The sequence below is a fragment of the Microcaecilia unicolor genome, chromosome 1, assembly GCF_901765095.1.
Source record: "Microcaecilia unicolor chromosome 1, aMicUni1.1, whole genome shotgun sequence".
NCBI lineage: Eukaryota > Metazoa > Chordata > Amphibia > Gymnophiona > Siphonopidae > Microcaecilia > Microcaecilia unicolor.
This window is the reverse complement of record NC_044031.1, coordinates 231,879,963-231,901,217: the sequence shown is the minus strand read 5'-3', so window position 1 is coordinate 231,901,217 and position 21,255 is coordinate 231,879,963. Positions and strand designations below refer to the sequence as shown.

The window sequence follows — 21,255 nt, the reverse complement described above, 5'->3', positions numbered from 1 at the left end:
CATGGAGCTTGTTGGTTGTTTAACTTGTCGTATCATCAATAAAAAATTGTTGAAACTTAAAGAGAACCTTTTTCCCCACAAACTGTTTTGAATTAGAACATGTAAGATTTGTTTGCTTTTTTATTTGCCAATGTATGATTCAGCCTATAACAAGTTTTCCTATCTCCATTTCACCAGGGATGGACCCCATCAAGATTTCACTGAATGACGAGAGTGGAAAACAGAATCGTGCCTGTCAAAGCAAAGTCTGTGGAGACAGGTGAGTTAAAGACAATGAAGGGAATTTTCAAACAGTGGCATAGCCACGGTTGGGCATAGGCCTACCCAGCAGCAGCACAGCTGTGATGTGGCTGGTGGGGATCCCCAAGCCCCGCCATCTGAAGACTCCCAGCATCTCTCCCTCCACTCCCTTCCCAGGCAATTGGGGGTCTCTTAACTTTACTCCCCCAATCCCCAATACCTTTTAAATCCTTTTGTTCTTCATTGACAGTGACCAGCAATTCATATCACTGCTCATGCCAGCCCCAAGCCTTCCCTCTAATGCAACTTCCTGTTCATGGAACTCATTCTAGCCCCGAGGAAAAACTCGGGGCCAGAATGAACAGCAGATATGAATCTCTGCTCGCTGCCAGTGAAGAAATAAATGACTTTAAAAGTTTCAGGGGTTGGGGGAATGCAGTTAAAAGACCCCAAATCGCCTAGGGAACGAGGAGAGGACTTGAAGTGGTGCAAAGAAAAGCTACAAAAATGGTATGGGATTTGCATTACAAGATGAATGAAGAGAGACATACTGACCTGAACATGTATACCCTGGAGGAAAGGAGAAGCAGGGGTGATATGATACAGACATTCAAATATTTGAAAGGTATTAATCTGCAAACAAACCTTTTCCAGTGATGGGAAGACAATAGAAGTAGAGGACATGAATTGAGATTGAAGGGGGACAAACTCAGGAAAAATGTCAAGAAGTATTTTTTCACGGAGAGGGTGACGAAAATGATAAAGGGAATGAGACGAATTCCCTATAAGGAAAGGCTGAAGCGTCTACGGTTCTTCAGCTTGGAGAAAAGACGGCTGAGGGGAGATATTATAGAGGTCTATAAAATAATGAGTGGAGTGAAACGGGTAGGCTTAAATTGTTTGTTTACTCTTTCCAAAAATACTAGGACTAGGGGGCATGCGATGAAGCTACAAAGTAGTAAATTTAATATGAATCGGAGAAACGTTTTCTTCACTCAACATGTAATTAAACTGGAATTCATTGCCAGAGAATGCGGTAAAGGCGATTAGCTTAGCAGGGTTTTAAAAAGGTCTGGACAGCTTCCTAAAGGAAAAGTCCATAGACCATTATTAAATTGACTTGGGGAAAATCCACTACTATTTCTGGGATAAGCAGCATAAAATGTATTGAACTTTTTCCGGCAAGGCCGTGCCAATATGGTAAGTGGAGTAAGCACTGCAGGGGGGCGCCGACCTCTGGAGGGCGCCGCCGCGGTGCTTACCCTTGCCGCTTACCTGAGCTCCGCGCCGCCGAGGCCTTTAAACCTTTTACCTCCGAGGCTCCGATGGTCGCAGCAGCGTCAGTGAAAGCGCTGCCGACGTCTCCCTTCCCTTCACGCAAGAAGGCGGGACACTGAGGGAACCAACGAGCGTGAAGGGAAGGGAGATGTCGGCAGCGCTTTCACTGACGCTGCTGCGACTGGAGGTAAAAGATTTAAAGGCCCCAGGGCGCGGAGCTGAGGTAAGGGAAGGGCAGAGAGGCATGGATGGGAGGGCAGGGCCCAGGGAGAGGACAAATTGCTGGAAATGGAGGGGAGCGGAGAGAGGAGAATTGCTGGCTATGGATGGAGGAGGGAAGGGCAGAGAGGGACAAGGATGGACATGGATGGGAGGGCAGAGCCCAGGGAGAGAGGAGAAATTGCTGGAAATGGATATAGAGTAAGAAATGAAGAAGAAAGGAGGAAAGTAAAGAAATAAATGGAAAGGAAGCCCTGGAAACGGAGTTAAGAGGACAGATAGCAGCAGAATCAGATACTGGGCCAGCATGATCAGAAAAAGAAAGTCACCAGACAACAAAGGTAGAAAAAAATTATTTTATTTTCATTTTAGCGTTTGGAATATGTCCACTTTGAGAATTTACATCTGCTATCTTATTTTGCAATGTATAGCAATTTGTTTCTAAGAATAAGGCTGACAATTCCTGTCAGTGTGGCAAGTGGTGAGCGATCATTTTCACGGTTAAAAATCATAAAAAATTATTTGTGATCTATTTGTTGAGCAATCCCACAAAGATGCACTCCATCTTTCAGCTCCTATTTCCTTTCCATCTTGTGCCACACGGGGGGGGCGCCAACTGATAGTCTGCAGGGAGGCGCCAGAGACCCTAGGCACGGCCCTGTTTTCCGGATCTTGCCGGGTATTTGTGACCTGGATTAACCACTGTTGGAAACAGGATGCTGGGCTTGATGGATCTTTGGTCTGTCCCAGTGTGGCAATACTTATGTACTTATGATACCTGGAATTTCATCCCATGGGAGGTGGTAGAGATGAAAACAGTAACGGAATTCCAAAATGCATGAGATAAACACAAAGGAATCCTGTTCAGAAAGAATGGATCCATAGAAGCTTAGCAGAAATTGGATGGCAACACCGGTAATTGGGAAGCAAAGCTAGTGCTGGGCAGACTCCTATGATCTGTATCCTGAAAATGGCAAGGACAAATCAAGGTCAGGTATACATATAAAGCATCACATATAATGAGCTTATCTTGTTGGGCAGACTGGATGGACCATACAGGTGTTTATTTGCCGCCGCCGTCATCTACTACAATATATAAAATATAACTTTTAATGAATAAGAATAAACAAGTACTGTCTTGTTGTTGCCCATCCTAAGATATCAAATAAAGGGTCCATAGTCAATCTCCACATTCAGACCATGGGGCACTAATGTATATAGTCGGAAAATGAGTCTCTCTTCCTACGTATTAACATCTGGTCTGTAATATTTCTTTCAACCAAACACTGCAGAGTATATTTTCTGTTGCTAAAAAAATCTTCATAAAAATAACAAAAAGGAGGAAAAGACCTCAAGCAACCCGAATACAACATGAACTTGTTACTGATATCTTCAAAGCACTCACCGGGCTATTAATCATCATTGGCCCAAAACCTCCTAAAAATATTTTTAAACTTTTTTAATGCACCAAAATCATCATATTTGGATCAATATATGAATGCCCCCCAAAATTATATGTGGAGGGGCATAATCGAACGCAAACGCCTATGTGTAAGAGCGTCCATCTCCGAGAACGGGTCCGTGAAGGGACGGACCGAACCGTATTTTCGAAAAATATGGACGTCCATCTTTTTTTTCGAAAATACCGTTTGTACCAGGCGAATGCATTGGATTTGGGCGTTTTTTTGAGCTGGGCGGTTTCGTTTTATAGCGATAATCGAAACCGAAGCTCCCCACTCAAAAACGAACACATGCAAGGCTTTGGGTCGTGGGAGGGGTCAGGATTCGTAGTGCACTGATCCCCCTCACATGCCAGGACACCAACCGAGCACCCGAGGGGGTACTTTTACAAAATAGAAAAAAACATTAAAATACTTCCCAGGTGCATAGCTCCCTTCCCTTGGGTGCTGAGACCCCCAAATCTCCCCCAAAACCCACTCCCCACAACTCTACATCATTACCATAGAACTTAATGGTGAAGGGGGACACCTAGATGTGGGTACAGTGAGTTTTGGGAGGGGGTTTAGAGGGCTCCCATGTACCACCGCAAGTGTAACAGGTGGGGGGGGGTGGGCCTGGGTCCAGCTGCCAGAAGTCCACTGCACCCACTAAAAACTACTCAAGGGACCTGCATACTGCTGTGATGGAGCTGGGGATGACATTTGAGGCTGGCATACAGGCTGGAAAAACAAGTGTTTAAAGTTCTTTTTTTTTGTGGGAGGGGGTTAGTGACCACTGGGGGAGTCAGGGCAGGTGATCCCCGATTCCCTCCAGTGGTCATCTGGTCAGTTGGGGCACTTTTTTGGGACTTGTTCGTGGAAAAAAGGGTCCAAAAAAAGTGACCCAAAATCGCGGTAAAAACGCCTTTTTTTTCGATTATCAGATAACCATGCCCCAGTCCCACCGTCACCACGCCTCCAACACGCCCCCATCAACTTTATTTGTTCCCGCGACGGAGTGCAGTTGAAGAGGCCCTAAATCGGCTTTCAATTATACCAATTTGGGCACCCGCGAGAGAAAGACGTCCATCTCCCGATTTAGGTCGGAATATAGGCGTTTTTCTCTTTCGATTATAAGCTGGATAGCGACTTATCTTCTTGTCTGATCCGGCTACTGAACTTCTGGTCACATTTTGATATAATATTTCTTTGCCAGTTACTCTTTAAAATATCAAAAACAAAAAATTTTAACTCATGAATTGAATATCCAGCTGTACTCCAATGAGAAACCAAAGGTACAGCTCCGGTGTTCAATTATCTATGTCTTAAAGTCTGTTTGTTTTGCCGATATAAAAAAGGGGGCATGGGCATTGTATAATGTAGATGACATAGGAACAAATGCAATATGATGAATGAAACAATTTGTATTCTTGTCCAGTGCTAGGATTCTTGAAATGTGAAATTTCCATAGCATGTTAGCAAACACTACAGGCCCCACATTTGCGATGACCTAAATGAATGTCTGTCTGATGTTCTGATGGATACTCTGGAATGCAAGATGGAACAAGAATTTCTCTCAAACTTTTCTCATGGGAATAAGCAATAACCAAATACTTGTCTTTAAAACAGTCATGGTTTTCCAAAATATGCCATTGACACCTAATGGAATTTTGAATATGTCTTGCTAAATGGGAGAATTTCAATGTGCATACAATGTTAGGTTAGATTTTTCTTTTCTTGCACTGAGTAGGATGTCTTAACATGCCCACTGAAGTTTTTTTGTGAATCCATGATAAAATGGCTTTCATGAATTTTATTGCATCAGCCATTAGTAATATAATAGTATGCAGTAACAAACAATCAACTAAATAATTCAGATACAACATATAATTTTAAGTTATTGTTAATGTATATTTTATGATGTATGTGTTGTAAGAGGCATTTATTATACATTTTGTTTGCTATAATGATAGTAGTATATACAGCACCCTTCATATATAGTTCATTTGATAAATATAGCTAAGTTGATAAAAGGATGAAAACAGATAGTAATCGTAATGGTACAAGATAGCTCTCATTTTCCAATAACTTAGCATTTACATTTGAAAGAAGAGAAATAATTCTAAAGAACAATTCTTGGAACAATTGCCAGAACATTGGGACAGGATTTAGGGGCACTAGAGGAATGGCATGCAATGAAGCTACTAAGCAGTAAATTTAAAATACATCAGAGAAAATATTTCTTCACTAAACATTTAATTAAACACTGGAATTCATTGCCAAAGAATGTGGTAAAATCAGTTAGCTTAGCAGGGCTTAAAAAAGGTTTGGATAATTTCCTAAAAGAAAAGTCCATAAACCATTATTAACCACAACACTTCACCGCTCCATCATGATTCTGAATGAGGTCTTTCTATAACTGTCCACTTAGTTCTTCTCTATCATCCTTGATCTCTCTGTAACACCAATTGTATCTTTCTACCCTGTAATGGCGATGCCATAACAGATCTTTGTAAGCCACATTGAGCCTGCAAATAGGTGGGAAAATGTGGGATACAAATGCAATAAATAAATAAACATACTTAAGAACATAAGAACATAAGTATTGCCATACTGGGACAGACCGAAGATCCATCAAGCCCAGCATTCTGTTTCCAGCAGTGGCCAATCCAGGTTACAAGGACATAGCAAGATCCCAAAACAGTACATTTTATGCTGCTTATCCTAGAAATAAGCAGTAGATTTTCCCCAAGTCCATTTTAATAATGGCTTATGGACTTTTCTTTTAGGAAGCTATCCAAACTTTTTTTTTAATTCCACTAAGCTAACTGCTTTTATCACATTCTTTGGCAATGAATTCCAGAGTTTAATTACAAGTTGAGTGAAGAAATATTTTCTCCGATTCGTATTAAATTTACTATTTTGTAGCTTCATTGTGTGCCCCCTAGTCCTAGTATTTTTGGAAAGAGTAAACAAGTGAGTCACATCTACCCGCTCCACTCCACTCACTATTTTATAGACCTCTATCATATCTCCCCTCAATTGTCTTTCCTCCAAGCTGAAGATCTCTAGCCGCTGTAGCCTTTCCTCATAGGGAAGTCATCCCATCCCCTTTAACATTTTTGTCGCCCTTCTCTGTATCTTTTCTAATTTCACAATATCTTTTTTAAGATGCAATGACCAGAATTGCACACAGTATTCAAGGTGCAGTCGCACCATGGAGTGATACAAAGGCATTATAACATCCTCACTTTTGTTTTCCATTCCTTTCCTAATAATACCTAACATTCTATTTGCTGTCACACTGAGCAGAGGGTTTCAATGATGACACCTAGATCACTTTCCTGGTCGGTGACTTCTAGTGTGGAACCTTGCATTATGTAACTATAGTTTGGGTTCCTCTAGGAAAATCCACTGGTTATTTCTAGGATAAGCAGCATAAAATCAGTTTTACTTGTTTGGGATCTTGCTAGTTACTTGTGACTTGAATTGGCCACTGTTGGAAACAGGATACTGGGTTTGATGGACCTTTGGTCTGTCCCAGTATGGCAATTCTTACATTCTTATCCCTGTGTCTTTAGGAAGGGGATAGTGGGTGCCTTGCACCAGTGGCATAGGAAGGGGGGCGGTGGGGCAGTCTGCCCCGGGTGCACGCCTCTGGGGGGGTGTCGTCTCCGTTGGTTCCTTGCTCCCTTTGCCCCGGAACAGGTTACTTCCTGTTCCGGGGCAGAGAGAGCAAGGAACCAATGGAGCCGACGCAGCTCCCAGCGACGTGGGCTCGGAGCCGGATTGGTCCTCCCACCCGCCCCTCGCTGCCAAAGTAAGTTACAATGCGCTCCGGGGGGAGGGTGCGCACCGGAGGGGGGGTGCCGTGCTGCACCCGGGGGGGGGGGGTGCGCGGCGGCGACCCGCCCCGGGTGCCAGCCGCCCCCGCTACGGCACTGCCTTGCACACAGCAAGGGGGACAGTTTTCCAGAGGTTGAGAAAATCAAGAAAAAAGAGTGAGCTGAAGGGCAGCGTAGATAAAGTCTTGCAGTGATCAGCAAGTAAGGAAAATAGATGTGTGCCTCATGCTGGATCTCAGACATTGCATGTGTTTAATAATTGCCACTTACGGTGTGCTCACGCAGAAAGTTAACTCATTCAATATTATGACTGAGTTTTCATCTTTATAACATAAATATAAATTAATGCTGCAGCACTGTAATTCCCTGAATCTTCCTTTTTTTCCCCCTTTTCTTTCTCCCCAGGGTACAAACCTACGACTGTGGCCAGATGATTGCAGACTGGCTGTCACTGTTCCTGGGTCGCCAGTGCCGATTAATCCAGCAGACTCCTGACCTCAGCAGAAATGCGAATAAGATTAAGACAGGTATTGCATGCAGTTTTTCCTACTAGAAGGCTAGATACTCCAACAAATGTAGAGGTCCTTTTACTAAGGGGCACTAATGGATTTAGTGCGTGTAAATGAATCAGTGTGAGTTATGTGCCACGCAGCCCATAGGTTTACAATGGGCTGCGTGGCATTTAGCATGCCCTAAATTGTAATTTTCAGTCTCTGATGCAGCTCCATGTCTGCAAAAATTACCCTTTGAAAGCACCCAGGAAATGTGTGTGCCAGAAAGTACTCAGGATGAATCACAAATAAAAATGCTACCAAGTTTTTGCCTTCTGAAACTTAAAAGATTTCTGATCCTCCTGAGCGCCTTTTGCTTGGGATCAAACTACTACCAAGGTATAAATATTATTAATTTATAAATAGCATTTATGATTTGAAACTTGAGAGTAATGGCATTAATAGTCAAGCTTACACACTGAATTACTGACTATTCACATATCTTTCATAAACATTCATGATTTAATCAGCTTTAAAAAGAAATACTGTATTCACCTAGCTAACCTTCAGTTGAGGCTTCTCTAAAAAGAAGTCCAACTGTCAACTAACCTACCCACCAAAGTCCAGTTCTACTGTCCTCTTCATCCACAGCCTGTGATCTGCCACAGTGGTTCTCAGCACAGTCCTTGGGGCTCAACCATCCTGTCAAGTTTATAGGATATCCACAAAGAATATGCATGAGACAGATTTGCATGCACTATTTCCTTGGTATGCAAATCTATCTCATGCATATTCATTATGGATATCCTGAAAACCTAACTGGTTGAGTATGCCCCAAGGACTGGGTTAATAAGCACTGAGTACTACTACTACTTATCATTTTTATAGCGCTACTAGACGTACGCAGCGCTGTACACTTGAACATGAAGAGACAGTCCCTACTCGACAGAGCTTACAATCTAATTAGGACAGACAAACAGGACAAATAAGAGATAAGAGTAGAGAGAGGAAGCAGCTCCAACAACGAAGAGTCCCCACAATTCATCAAGGAGAAAGCTGTATGAGTTACTGAGGCTCATTTCATCTCTGTACTGTAGTATAAGGCAATCGGAACTTCAGTTGGTAGAAGATACCTGGGAATGCTAGCTCTGAGCTTGGAAAAGACTACATTAAGGAATTTAAATATCACTAGGGAAGGAGATTTTTCAAGGTAAGGTGACAGAAGAAGAGAGGAAATGGAAGTATAGGAGGAAGGACACAAAATAGTGTGCAGTGTCTAATGAACAACAGAGCCTACGTGGACCATGTTTCAGCTAACAAGCCTTAATCAGGGGTCCACTTTGGTGGCAAACCATAGTTAAACACCACTATGCAACAAGTCTTCCAAGTCCTTGCTTCAATAATTCCGTGCAGCCACACTTGCTCTCTGCCTGGACTGATGAAGCAAGGCTCACACGGACACATGCACAGGCCACCAAAGTGAACCCCTGATGAAGGCGTGTTAGCCGAAACATGGCCTTTGTAGAGGCTGTTGTTCATTAGACACTGCACACTATTTTGTTTCAACACAAGTTATCTGACAATAAAGAAATTGGAGGAATTATCTCTGGAGCATCCTTCATAACATAGTAAATGACAGCAGATAAAGACCTGTACAGTCCATCCAGTCTGCCCATCAAGATTTGCTCATTACATATGGTATGTGATACTTTATATGTATACCTGGTCTTGATTTATCCTTGCCATTTTCAGGGCACAGACCGTAGAAGTCTGCCCAGCACTGTCCTTGTTCTAAAATTTCTGAAGTTAGTGTCAAAGCCTCTGAAAAGCTCCACTCCAGCACATCCAAAGCCATTCAGCCACAATCAGGGCACCGACCGTAGAAGTCTGCCCAGCACTGGCCTTATTCTCCAACTTCTGAAGCTGAATCTGTTCAGCCACGATCAGAGTACAGACCGTAGAAGTTTGCCCAGTACTGGCTTTGCTTCCCAATTACTGGTGTTGATTCCTAATCTCCGAAACGTTTCTTTGGATCCATTCCTTCTTAACAGGATTCCTTTGCATTTATCCCACTCATTTTTTAGTTCTGTTACTGTTTTTATCTCCACCACCTCCCGCGGGAGAGCATTCCAGGTATCTGTCACCCTCTTCGTGAAAAAAATTTCCTGACATTATTCCTGAGTCTGCCCCCTTTCAACCTCAATTCATGTCCTCTAGTTCTAGCGCCTTCCTGTCTCTGGAAAAGGTTTGTTTGTAGATTAATACCTTTCAAATATTTGAACGTCTGGTCATTCCCATTCTTGTTGTGCCCTGCATTGGACCTTTGTGGGCTTGTTTGATTTTTCACTTTTTGGACTTTATATTATTAAGACCTACCATGGCCTTTAAACCCTGGGACAGTAGTATAGGAGGAAGCATATATGTTCCAGCAACTAGGAGGGTGACATGGGGAGGGGGAGCTCCAAATATAGAAAGACCCTTAGCTCACTTAAATTTTGCTCCGCAGGCCAGCCGCCAATCTTCAGTGGCATTTAACGGGCAGTGCCACTGAATATTGCAATTAACCAGCCTTTTTACAAAGTTGGCAGGAGAGAGGAATTCCATAGGCAGAGTCAGGGAAGAGCTGGCAGATATCCAGGTGCCGGCAATGTTCAGCTAAGCAACCAAATTGAACCAAATAAATAGCAATCCTATCTTTAGGTATGCAGATGCCAGCACTGAATATCAGCCAACACCCACATAGCTTTCAGGTAGCAGCCAACATTGTTGGAAAAGCATTCCCCTACCTCCCCCCCCCCCCAAAAAAAAAAAAAACCATGGTCTGATCACCCTTTTTGCCCCCTCCCCTTAAAATCAGAGCTCCCCCCAGCCCTACCTTATCTTCCTAGTGGTCCAGTGGGGTATCCCAGTTAAGAGCAATTTCCGCTTCCTCCTTCCCCAAGCAACTTCATCAGCTAAAATGGCTTCCGTGAGATCTAGCATTAGTTTCGTGGTACTACAGCTAGACATCAACCTTCCATATATACATGAGGAGATTCAGAAAGGACACCAGTAGAAAGGCTGTTATAGAAAGAGAAGAAGGAGATCCACAAAGGACACCAAAAGAAAGTTGCAAGAACAGCTGAGGGGCATCAGAAGAAGATCAGTTGATGTTATATAAAATCATCAGGAAAACTGTAGAAGTATCAAAATCTCAGTGTAGCCCTGATTGATATGCTACCAGCTCACAATCTTGATTACATCTCAGTTCTCACTGCAGATATGCTATGAAATCTTATCCTGCAATTATAAGGGACCTGATCCTTGAACAGCCGTAAACATTAAGGTTAATTCTTTGATACTTACTCTAAAGGCAATTACAAACAGTTCAACTCCATCAAAAGCACAAGTGCAGAAGATTTTTTTAATGTTCTCATGTCTGCTATAAGTAACCTGGGGCTCTCCTTAAGTATGTGTTATGGATAAGCATATGATGGAGGAAGCACCATAGCCGGTGAGGTATCTGGCCTTCAAATGAGAGTTAAGGAAGTTTCTCCTTACGCCCTTTTTACACATTGCTGTGCTCACAATCTAAATCTTATTTCACAAGAGGTCACGTTCCTTCTTTCACAAGAGGTCACGTTCCTCCTTTCACAAGAAGTCACGTTGCTGGACAATTTTGTTGTTCAGTTTTCTAGACTGGAATTTTTTCCACACTTGTTGGGCCAAATCAAGATCTTTACTCTCGTCATTACTGTAATGAATGTCATAGATCGTAAATCGCAAGAAAGGAGGAGGATTTTGGTTCCCCCATGTAACTGCCCCTTACGTAATGTGAACCATTAGAATAAGTACTTGTCAGCTGAGAAGGTCCATGCACATAATGACAGATAAGGGGAAAGCTGTGACAGAAGTCTCCTGCGACCAACCTTACTGCTCAGAGCTATCTACAGTATCTTCTGGCTATTTAATTAAAAGATGGAAAAGAGGCCTTTCTCCATATGTTAATTGGACTCTCTTTGTTTGTCTTCAGCTCAGTCAGGTGTCAACCCAGCTTTGCTGTCTCTGGTGAACGAAGCGCAGTATCTTCTGATAAACACAGCGAGCATTCTGCACCTTCAGCAGCAAACAGCTTCAAGGTAAGACTCATTGCTTCCTCTTAAACAGCAATCATGAGGGCTGTCTTAAACTAGCTGCATTGTGCATTAGTTTGCTGTCTTAAACACTACTCATATTGTTGCATTCATCTGAAAATCAAAGCAGCTTTACTTTTGGTTAGTAAACCAGAGGCTGAGTGGTAACAAAATCCTACCTGTAATGCCTTCTTTAATAACCCTCACCAGAGTATCTAAAGACCCATGTGCCATAAGCCGCTGAGTTTTCTCAAAATGGTTATTCTGATCTTTCCATTGGCTGTGATTTAGCTCATTAGGAACAGAATTTCCACGTGTTAAAATACATGTTCAGTCATGGAAGTCAATGTCCTTTGTAGAGTATTTTTTCCCAGTGCTGTCTGTGGAAACAGGACTCAACAATTTATTTATTTATTTGTTTGTTGCATTTGTATCCCATATTTTCCCACCTATTTGCAGGCTCAATGTGGCAATTCCACTGCAGTAACATAAAAGCACTGAGACAAATTTCCAAAAAGCAGCACATATCAAACTGTCAGGAGCCATAGAAAGCGTGTGACCTCCTCGAGGCACAAGCTGATGATGTTTTCGTGACCCCCAAATGTGGGTTTTGCAACAGTTTTGGAAGTCCTGATTTATCAGGTCCTTTGATGGAGCCCCCAAATATTGCACAGTACCTTTACATACTACTCACACAGAACATATAAACTATGAATTTGCTTGAAGTAATAATGGGGGAGGGGGCGCGACATTCCAAATGACTTATGCGGTTAGTATCAGGAACTAATCACATAATTCTTTTGTTTTTACATTTTAGTGGCAACCAATGCATTAACTTTTGGCTGAACATTTCAATATCTAGCCAAATATTATGGTTTTCAGAAGAGCCGGGATTTGGTGGGGCCAAAACTTACACGGATAGCAGCAATATTCAGCCACGTTCTGAATAACTATCATCTGTTAAGTAGGGCGGCACTTATTGCAACCCTAATTTAAATGGATAATGTATCCATTTATGTTTAGGACCATATATGCAGCAGTCCTGCTTTAACGGACAGGGCTGCTGAATATCGAGCAAAAGATAAGCAAATAATTTATCTGATTATTTTAGCGTATAGCTGAACATTGCCCACAAAGTATTCCACAGTACAAAGCTAGTTAATGTGCCGGTGGACAGCCTCTATTAGTTAAACTGTTGTCCCTCAACAGAGTCAATAGTGGTTATGATGTTATGTTTATTACCTGAAGAATGAGAACCCAAGATACAGAAGTATTGCAGAAGGGATGTGAGAAGAAAGCTGACATGTGTCTCTTGCTTACTGAGGTTGAGATGGGGGGATTTTTAGCCCAAATTTGAACAACCTGTAGACATTATTACTATGAAAGCCATACCACTGGGGTGCTGTGCAACAAGGGTTTGAGAAAATTCAAGCAAGTTGTTATGTCTAATCCCATCTGAAGAACAAGCCTGTAAGGTCTTCCATTTCTAATTCTAGTTTAAGGATATACCCTGCCTCTTCTTAGAAAGGCACATAATAGGTTGTGTACATTAGGAGGCCGAATAGGCACTTATCTTATAATGGCACATAGGCATCCATGTTCCTTTCTAAAACACCAGCCCCAAAGCTGCTCAAATGGTGGTTAACACTACAGTCAGTCCCCCGATATTTAAAACCATTTAACCAGCCAGGAACGGCTCCTGGCCGGTTAAATGATACTTAACCGGCTATCTCTCAGTATTCTACTACTACTACTACTATAAATCATTTCTATAGCGCTACCAGTTGTACGCAGCGCTTCAGCGGGAGATAGTTATCTCCCGCTCAATATTGCTGGCTAGCGTTTAGCAGATAACCGGCTATATTGCGCGATATAACAGGCTATCTGACAATATTCAGCACATCACCGGCTAAGCTTGGAGGGCAAATTACGTACTGAAATAGCAGGCCTATCTTTGGCTGGTTTCAATTTAACTGGCCAGAGCTGAATATTGGCTTGGCCGGTTAAGTTAATACCAGCCAAAAATAAAATGGTTATTCAATGCCAGTCACCAGAAATGGCCCAGCATTGAATATCCGAGCTCTACGCTGACCATGAGAGTCAGCCTAGCTAACTCCTGCAGTCTGAATATTGGGCCCCAGTGTATTTTTAAACACCAGCTGTGTCATTTAAAAAATATTCCAGATACTCGGAGCCAGTTTCCGGATCGCAAGCAGCAGCGGACATACAGGTAGAATAGGAAGCAACCACAGTATTCAGATAGCGATGATATTGAATCCAATGTCCAGACAGCTATCCTAATAAAGTTGCAACTGCTTTTCTTTCTGTCCTAACGCTATCGGGATAATTGTCTGAATAGCTCTGTGATTATTGCCGCTCTCACAATAACTTTTCCCTCTGCCCTCACTCCACCCACACACCAACTCAGCACTACACAGATAGGGCCAGACTCTACAAATGGTGCAAAAATTAGGTACTGGGAAAAATCAGCACTCAGCACTATTTAATAAAGGGCACTCCAGAATGAGCACTCTTTACTGAATAGCGCTTATCGTGGATTTCCATGCCCAAAGACTTGCGCAAGCTGAAACCTGTTGTATATCCTGACGCACAAGTTGGGCATGGATCTCTGCTATTCTGTAACACTGCGCCTAAATCTTGTGAACACCCCTGACCCGCCCATATCCCTCCCGTGGCCACACTTCCTTTTGAGTTGTGCAGGATCCAGTTTAGGCGTCCGTTGTTATAGAATAACGCACAGTCAGATCCATGTACAGAATCATAATTAGTGCCAATTAGTGCTTGTTAAGGCCGATAATTAAATCACTGATGCTCATTAACTAATTATTTTGTGTGTGGATCTTGGGTGACCTTTTCAGGATCCGGGGTATAGTGCCGGGGTGCTCTCTAAGGATAGTCAGCAGCAGTATCTGGATTGTGCCACTGAATATCCAATAATAACTTAGGCCAAGGCATTTGACTACATAAATGCTTGAATATTGGAACCATAGAAAATACAATAACACTATTAACCACTGGCATTAAACTGTTAATTCACTGTCTGTGTGTTCAACACAAAAACCATATTATGTTATACCTGACATGATCTGTAGAGTAAACAGAGAGCTTGCTGATTACTGTTTCAGATGTAGCATTTAGGTGAACTCTGAAAGGAAAGTGCTTGTTACTGTCATGCTACCATCTCACTGTTGTGTCAGTCTGCCATCTAGTGGTTTTTTTATGTGTTGCATCAATTAGTTTCTATTTGGCCAAATTAGCATTATCTATGTTCTCCCTCTTTATTGCTAATGCATTTTCACAGGAACAGGTTTCTTTTTTTAATTCATTTTTTTAAAACTTCAGTACCCGGCTAAATACCCCATAATAAGGGGGGGGGGGGGTTCCTGTTCTGACAAACTGTTTTTTTTTTTTTTTTACTCTAATGGTGAGAGCCCAGTTCAAATGCCACTGAAGCTCATTCTGGTCTTGGGCAAGTCACTTACTCCTCCATTACCTCAAGCATAAACTCAGATTGTGGGCCCTCCAGGCATAAAACAAAATAGTTACTGTACTTGAATGTACACCACTTCGATAGCTTTCAGACTTGCAGGAAGACTATAAGAAATTAGGGGCCTAGTGGTTAGGGTGGTGGACTCTGGTCCTGGGGAACTGAGGAACTGAGTTCGATTCCAGCACAGGCAGCTCCTTGTGACTCTGGGCAAGTCACTTAACCCTCCATTGCCTGCCGCATAGAGCCTGCCATGAGTGGGAAAGCGCGGGGTACAAATGTAACAAAAAAAAAAAACCTGCAGTAAGTTGTAATGCATGCATACCTTAGGTTAAAATGCACAACCGCTCAGGCATTCCATGGTAGCTTTGTAGTGGGCGCGTGCTACCCGTACACTAAAAAATAAAATGTCTTTTTTTAGCACTGGGGATGTCTTTGGGGGAGGAGAGTGGGCGCGGCTATGCTAATCAGTCAGTATGTGGGCATTGCCCGCACGCTAGCTGATTAGCACAGGATTAGTGCGTGAGTCCTTAATGCCACAAAATAGATGATGGTAAGGGCTTACATGCTAATGGCCATTCGCTAATGGCAGTACTAAAAATGGCCTCAGTGCACGGGAAAGACCTGCATTGGGGCTACTGCAGGCCTCTTTCTAGTGCTGCATGGTAAAAGGGCCCCTAAATAAAAAAAATATCATAGATAGATAGATATTGATATAGATATATGAAATCCTGGGATCCCTCTTATTTTAATTGTTGATTGCTTCATATTGTTTCACATTTGTGTGGGGGGGAGGCGTCACTTTTTTTGTATTCTGTGTGATTTTTATGTTTTTATTCTAGCCTTCAGAGAATAAACAGTCTTTGCATCTTGCAGCACAGAAATATGTGCAAATCAGTGAATAAAGTAAATTTTAAAAATTATGAACACTGTCTAAAGCAGTGTCCGTGATGAAAGAGAGAAATGATTGAAGAAGGAATCAGTTTGAAAAGTACTAGTTTGTAATCCCCTGAACAGAAGTATGAGGTGGACCTGCTTGAAGTAGCAATTATAACCCTAACCACCATACTGGGAAGACTAGAACTAGATGGTCATTTGGGTCTTTATGTGTCATTATTTATTGTACAGTGATAAGTCTTAAGTCTCATGTAAAAATGAAAAGAGAGGGTACACTTTGAATAGCTGGTGAGTTTATTGCAATAGAAGGTGACTAAGGCATGAAAACTGGAGGATACCGAACCAGAAAGATGCTGCCCGCTTACTGTGCTTTTTTTTAATCATTTTACTTAATTACATTCACATTTATCACATAAATGTAAGGAAAAACAGAAATTAATATAAAGGAAAAAGAAAACATTTTCTCTCATCAATATATATTATATAATTGTCCACAATTGGGAGATCCAAGATCAGGAAAACAATCTCAAAGAAAATAAGAAAAACTCAAAATGGTTAATCTTACAATTCACATTTTCTGAGGGAGGAAGGTTAATCGGTAATTGCAGCCGGTAAAGTGGTAACTAAAGGAAGTTGCTGCAGAGGGTTCTTCATCTGTTCTTTCAACTTCACAAACTCTTGTAATTTCTTAGGTTCAACCAGTGGCGTTCCTAGGGGGGCTGACACCCGGGGCGGATCGCCGATGCGCCCCGCCCCCTGGGTGCAGCGCCCCCCCCCCCCCCGGAACAGCGCAACGCCCCCCCTCCCCCCCGGGTGCACACCGCTGGGGGGGGGGGTGCCGCGCGCCTGCCAGCTCTTCATTTTCATGCTCCCTCTGCCCCGGAACAGGAAGTAACCTGTTCGGGGCAAAAGGAGCATGAAAACGAAGAGCCGACAGGCGCACGGCACCCCCCCCCCCAGTGGCGTGCACCTGGGGCGGACCGCCCCCCCCCCCTTGGTACGCCACTGGGTTCAACAAATAAGTAATAAGGAAATAAAACACAAGGGAATCGCACTAGGAAGGTCCCACCTAGGGCAATGATTCCTGGCTTAAAAGCCAAGAATTCACACCTCCTAGTCTGCGATTCCCTTGATATGTCAGGAAATATATTCATCTTTGAACCCAAAAAACTATCAGCCATGTGTCAGAAATACAATTTCAAAATATTGTTCCTATCTAAATCAAAGGCGAGTCATTAATAATATAACTCTATCTGTAATTTCTGAATTTTCCAAAATGTCAGTTAAGTTCACATATCTTTTCTCTGATAAAGAAAATTTTAAGGGAAATATAAATCACTTAGACACCAGAGGGTGGCTACCAAAAGTTATTTGCAAAATATCCGAGAAATATTTCTTCAACAGTTCAGTAGCTGATATATAGAATGTTATAGGAAAATTTATCATTCTCAAGTTATTTTTCCTTAATTGGTTCTCCAGAAATTCCAACTTTTACAAGAAACATGGCTGTCCTTCATTAGCAAATTAACTGATTTTCGTAGAGAAACCATTTCCGTAGTCAAAGTCTCTATTTTTATATCTTGGACTTCCACTTTGTTAGATAAGTATTAATATAAATTCTTTAACTCACATGTTTATTCCTGAAAAATTTTAAACATCTGAAGAAGAGAGTTATTCACACTCTGCAGCACCTCCCATAGTACGTCCATTGTGACATTATTGGCTTCACCAGATCCAATTTCTCCACAGAAACCGCTCCAGATATCTTCGGGGGGAAGAGCTCACTTTCCAATCCCCCAGTTGGTTTATTATCCGGAGTCGATACTGCGCCACGACCTCCTCGGGTCGCGTGAAAATCCTAACCCACTTCAGGCGTTTCCACTATCGACCTCCATAGCGAAGCATTACTGTTTCCAGGTCTTGGAGGGGTCGTACTAGCAGGGGGACTCAAAGTCACTCCCTCTCCACTGAGATTCGGCGATAAAGCCTTGCTATTCCCCGAAGCAGGAACCGATATCCCCGACGTTATGACCCTGAATCTCTCCAAAGTAGGCTGAGAAGTGGTGGGAACCCCAGCCGTGTTCAAGGAGGACAACCCCACGGCTTTGCCTTTTCTCTTCCCCATTCTCTGGAGAGCGCGCCTACTTCTTCAGGTATTCTGGTGTAAAACGGGAACTCAACTAACGTACGTCCTCCCTCGATGCCATCTTGGATCCTCCAGTTTGGGACATTCTTTGTCTGGTTTCTCCTCAGAGGCCTGTCTGATATGGGTAACCCTTCAGCCTAGCCCTCTGAGTCATTGAAACACGGAAGCCCCTCCACCCCTACAAGGTGGTGTCCCTTCGGAGGGGCGCTTACTGTGCTTTAAGGTCTTATGAGGCTCATAATATGACAACCCCAGTTGTGGATGCTTAGGCTGGATCAAACACAAGCTGGGAAACACCCAGGAGGTAGGAGTACTCAAGTAGCCAGAGGATGTGATCTGGACCTTGCAAGCAACTGCTGGAATGGGATCTGGACTCAGATCTTGCACTCAAGTAGACAGAGGTGCAGACCTGGAACTTACTGGTAAGAAGATCTGGAGAAGACCTGAAGTCAAACCAGAGTTTCTGGCAGGGAACTTGAGAATAAACTGTGATACAGAGGAAAGGTGAGGAAAAGATAGCCTAGAAATGCCTTATAGATCAAGGTGAAGAGTTAATTAGAGACAATGCAGGTATGGGAGAGAGACATGACTGTGGTGAAAGACAGATGAAGGATTCTGACTACATAATACTGAAGGAGTTGGTAGGTGGTGGAATCTGGATAATTAAAATATAATTTACTTAATTTAATAGGATGGTAGGAATCAAAGGAAAGGAAATTTTAAAGCACTGTAATTATGTGATAGTAGAGATGAAACAGATGTGAAGCTTAAAGAACTGAGACCCTGATAACCAATTCCCCACACTGTTCTGAAACAACGCCCTAAAAATAGTGCCGGAACAGCATGGGGAATTATTTCCCCAATGATCAATGCTAATAACATGCAAATGTAGGTGTGTTATTAGCATTCATCATCAGGGGGAAGTGTGGGAGGATTGTGCCTGGGCATGCACTCAGGCACAATCCTCCCGCGGTTGTTTGAAAAGCCTGGGCTGTCAAAAGCCCAGACCTGTCAAACATTCCAGAGCTGGAGGTCCATAGGACCCCTACCACAAAGGCAAGGCCCTGGTGGCCTAGTGCCCCCCCAAATCCCCACACACCCCCCTTGGACAGTGACATGGGTCCGGTGGACCTCAAGCCCCCTGACACCCCCCATATGAAGGCACAGGGAAGCTGGAGGTCCAGTGGATCTCTAGGCCCCCTAACCCCCCCAACACAAAAAGCAATTCCCTGGTGGCCCAGTGGGCTACATACCCCCACCTGCCCTAGTGGTCTAGTAGCCCCCCCTTTTCCCATACCTTGTAGTGTGACAGCTCTCCCTCCTTCTTCCAGCACTGCCTCCTAAATGGTGGCGCCCTGCCCAGTACATCTTGGGATGCGCTGGCCGGGTCTTCCTTCCTTATATGGGAAGACAGTGGCGCTGGAAGGAGGAGGGAGTGCTACTCCCTCCTCCGTCACACTGCAAGATACAAAGAGTGGAGGGACCTCCAGACCACGAGGGCGGGTGGGGGTGGATATGTAGTGCACTGGGCCACCAGGGAATTACTTTTTGTGTTAAGGAGGTTAGAGGGCCTAGAGGTCCACCAGACTTCCAGCCCCGCTTTGCTCTGGGGTCATGGAGGGGATGGGGGGCTGGATGGTGGCAGCCTGGTCAGCCTGTCATGGATGGGGGGGGAAGAGCCTTAACCCTAATGCCAGCTCCAAGCTAGCTTAAAGTTAAGGCACTATTCGAACTGCAAGATCAGAGCGCAGTGCTCTGATCATATGGGCGGAATACCAGAGAGCTACATTTAAATATATTTTAAATGAGCTCTTTGTTATTCCCTGCGCGCTTGTGCCAGACAACATCTGATCATCGGTGCTGGGTAACTGTGGCCTGTAGCGCCCAAATTTACTTTTGATCATTGGCCTATGAAGATGTAATAGAGTAAGGAATGGAAGGAATTGAAATAAAACCTGGGGAAAAAAATCAAAATTGAAGATGAATGTTCAAAATGAGTTCTTCTACTTTTGAGGGGTTCAGTTTAGGGAGACTGAACAAGTAGCTAATTGAGTTATTGGATGATGAACAGGACAATAAGTACAGGCATAGTAATGTCAGAAATAATTAAAAGAAGTGATTAAGAAAATGAGCAAAGGCTTACCTATGGAGAAACGAAATAGGCTAGAAACAAAATTCTGAAGATCACTGGCATCGTCATGGAATAGAGCATTAAAGCAGAACAACAATATGAAAACCTTAAAGAGAATGGAGAAGAGTAGGGTGCTCAGCTTTATTGAAAGCATTATATAGGTTCAATAAGACAAAAGGCTAGGCCTTAATTTGATGCATCTAATTATGGGCCGTACCGAGTTCATTTGTGCCAGATGTCTTTTATGTTTTAAAATAAAGTAGTTACCAAAAATGGCTCACCAACTGTGATTTGTGCAAGTAGAACCATGCCTCTTAGCAAGTTCCTTGGAGAGCATCAGTGCCAAGTAACTGTACCATCTTTCCAGCCCTCAGTTATCTGTCTTTGGAGTGTGGAAGAGTAGCCTAGCAATTACAGGAGCAGGCTCAAAACACAGTAAAGCCAGGGTTCAAAATCCACTTCTCCCCCAGCATTCCTTGTGACCTTGAGCAAGTCACTTAAGTTTCTACTGCCCCAGATACAAACTTGGATTACAAGCTCTTTGGGGGTAGAAAAATGTCCAGTGTACCTGAATGTAGCTCATCTTGAGCTACTACTGAAAAAGTGTGAGCCAAATCCAAATAAATCAGATGGAGGTGGTGAGCAAATTAGGGAGGTACAGGCGTGACACGGATTATTGGAGGGTGAAGAAATTGATTTAGAATAATTGGTTTTGGCATTGGGAAGTGCCTCAGAAAAATAGCAAAGGAACAGAAAAGTAAAAAAACTGACGTCCAACATTTAGCTTATCTAACTTTTACTTTAGATGTCCTGATATCATTTCTTTTAATATCATGAGTAGAGAGGTGTGGTAGCCGTGTTAGTCCACTCTTAAAGGTTATCAATAGAAATCAAACAAAATAAAACATGGAAAAGAAAATAAGATGATACCTTTTTTATTGGACATAAC

At 43.0% G+C, this 21,255-nt stretch overlaps 1 protein-coding gene across 1 annotated transcript in view; it reads left to right on the top strand.

The window, feature by feature from the left end:
* Positions 1-21,255, top strand: part of MOCOS (molybdenum cofactor sulfurase) — a 482,379-nt gene that overhangs the window by 427,221 nt on the left and 33,903 nt on the right. The window contains exons 10-12 of the mRNA XM_030204697.1: positions 178-259; positions 7,427-7,548; positions 11,525-11,630. Coding sequence (XP_030060557.1) covers positions 178-259; positions 7,427-7,548; positions 11,525-11,630 — 310 coding nt within the window. The remainder of the gene's footprint in view (positions 1-177; positions 260-7,426; positions 7,549-11,524; positions 11,631-21,255) is intronic.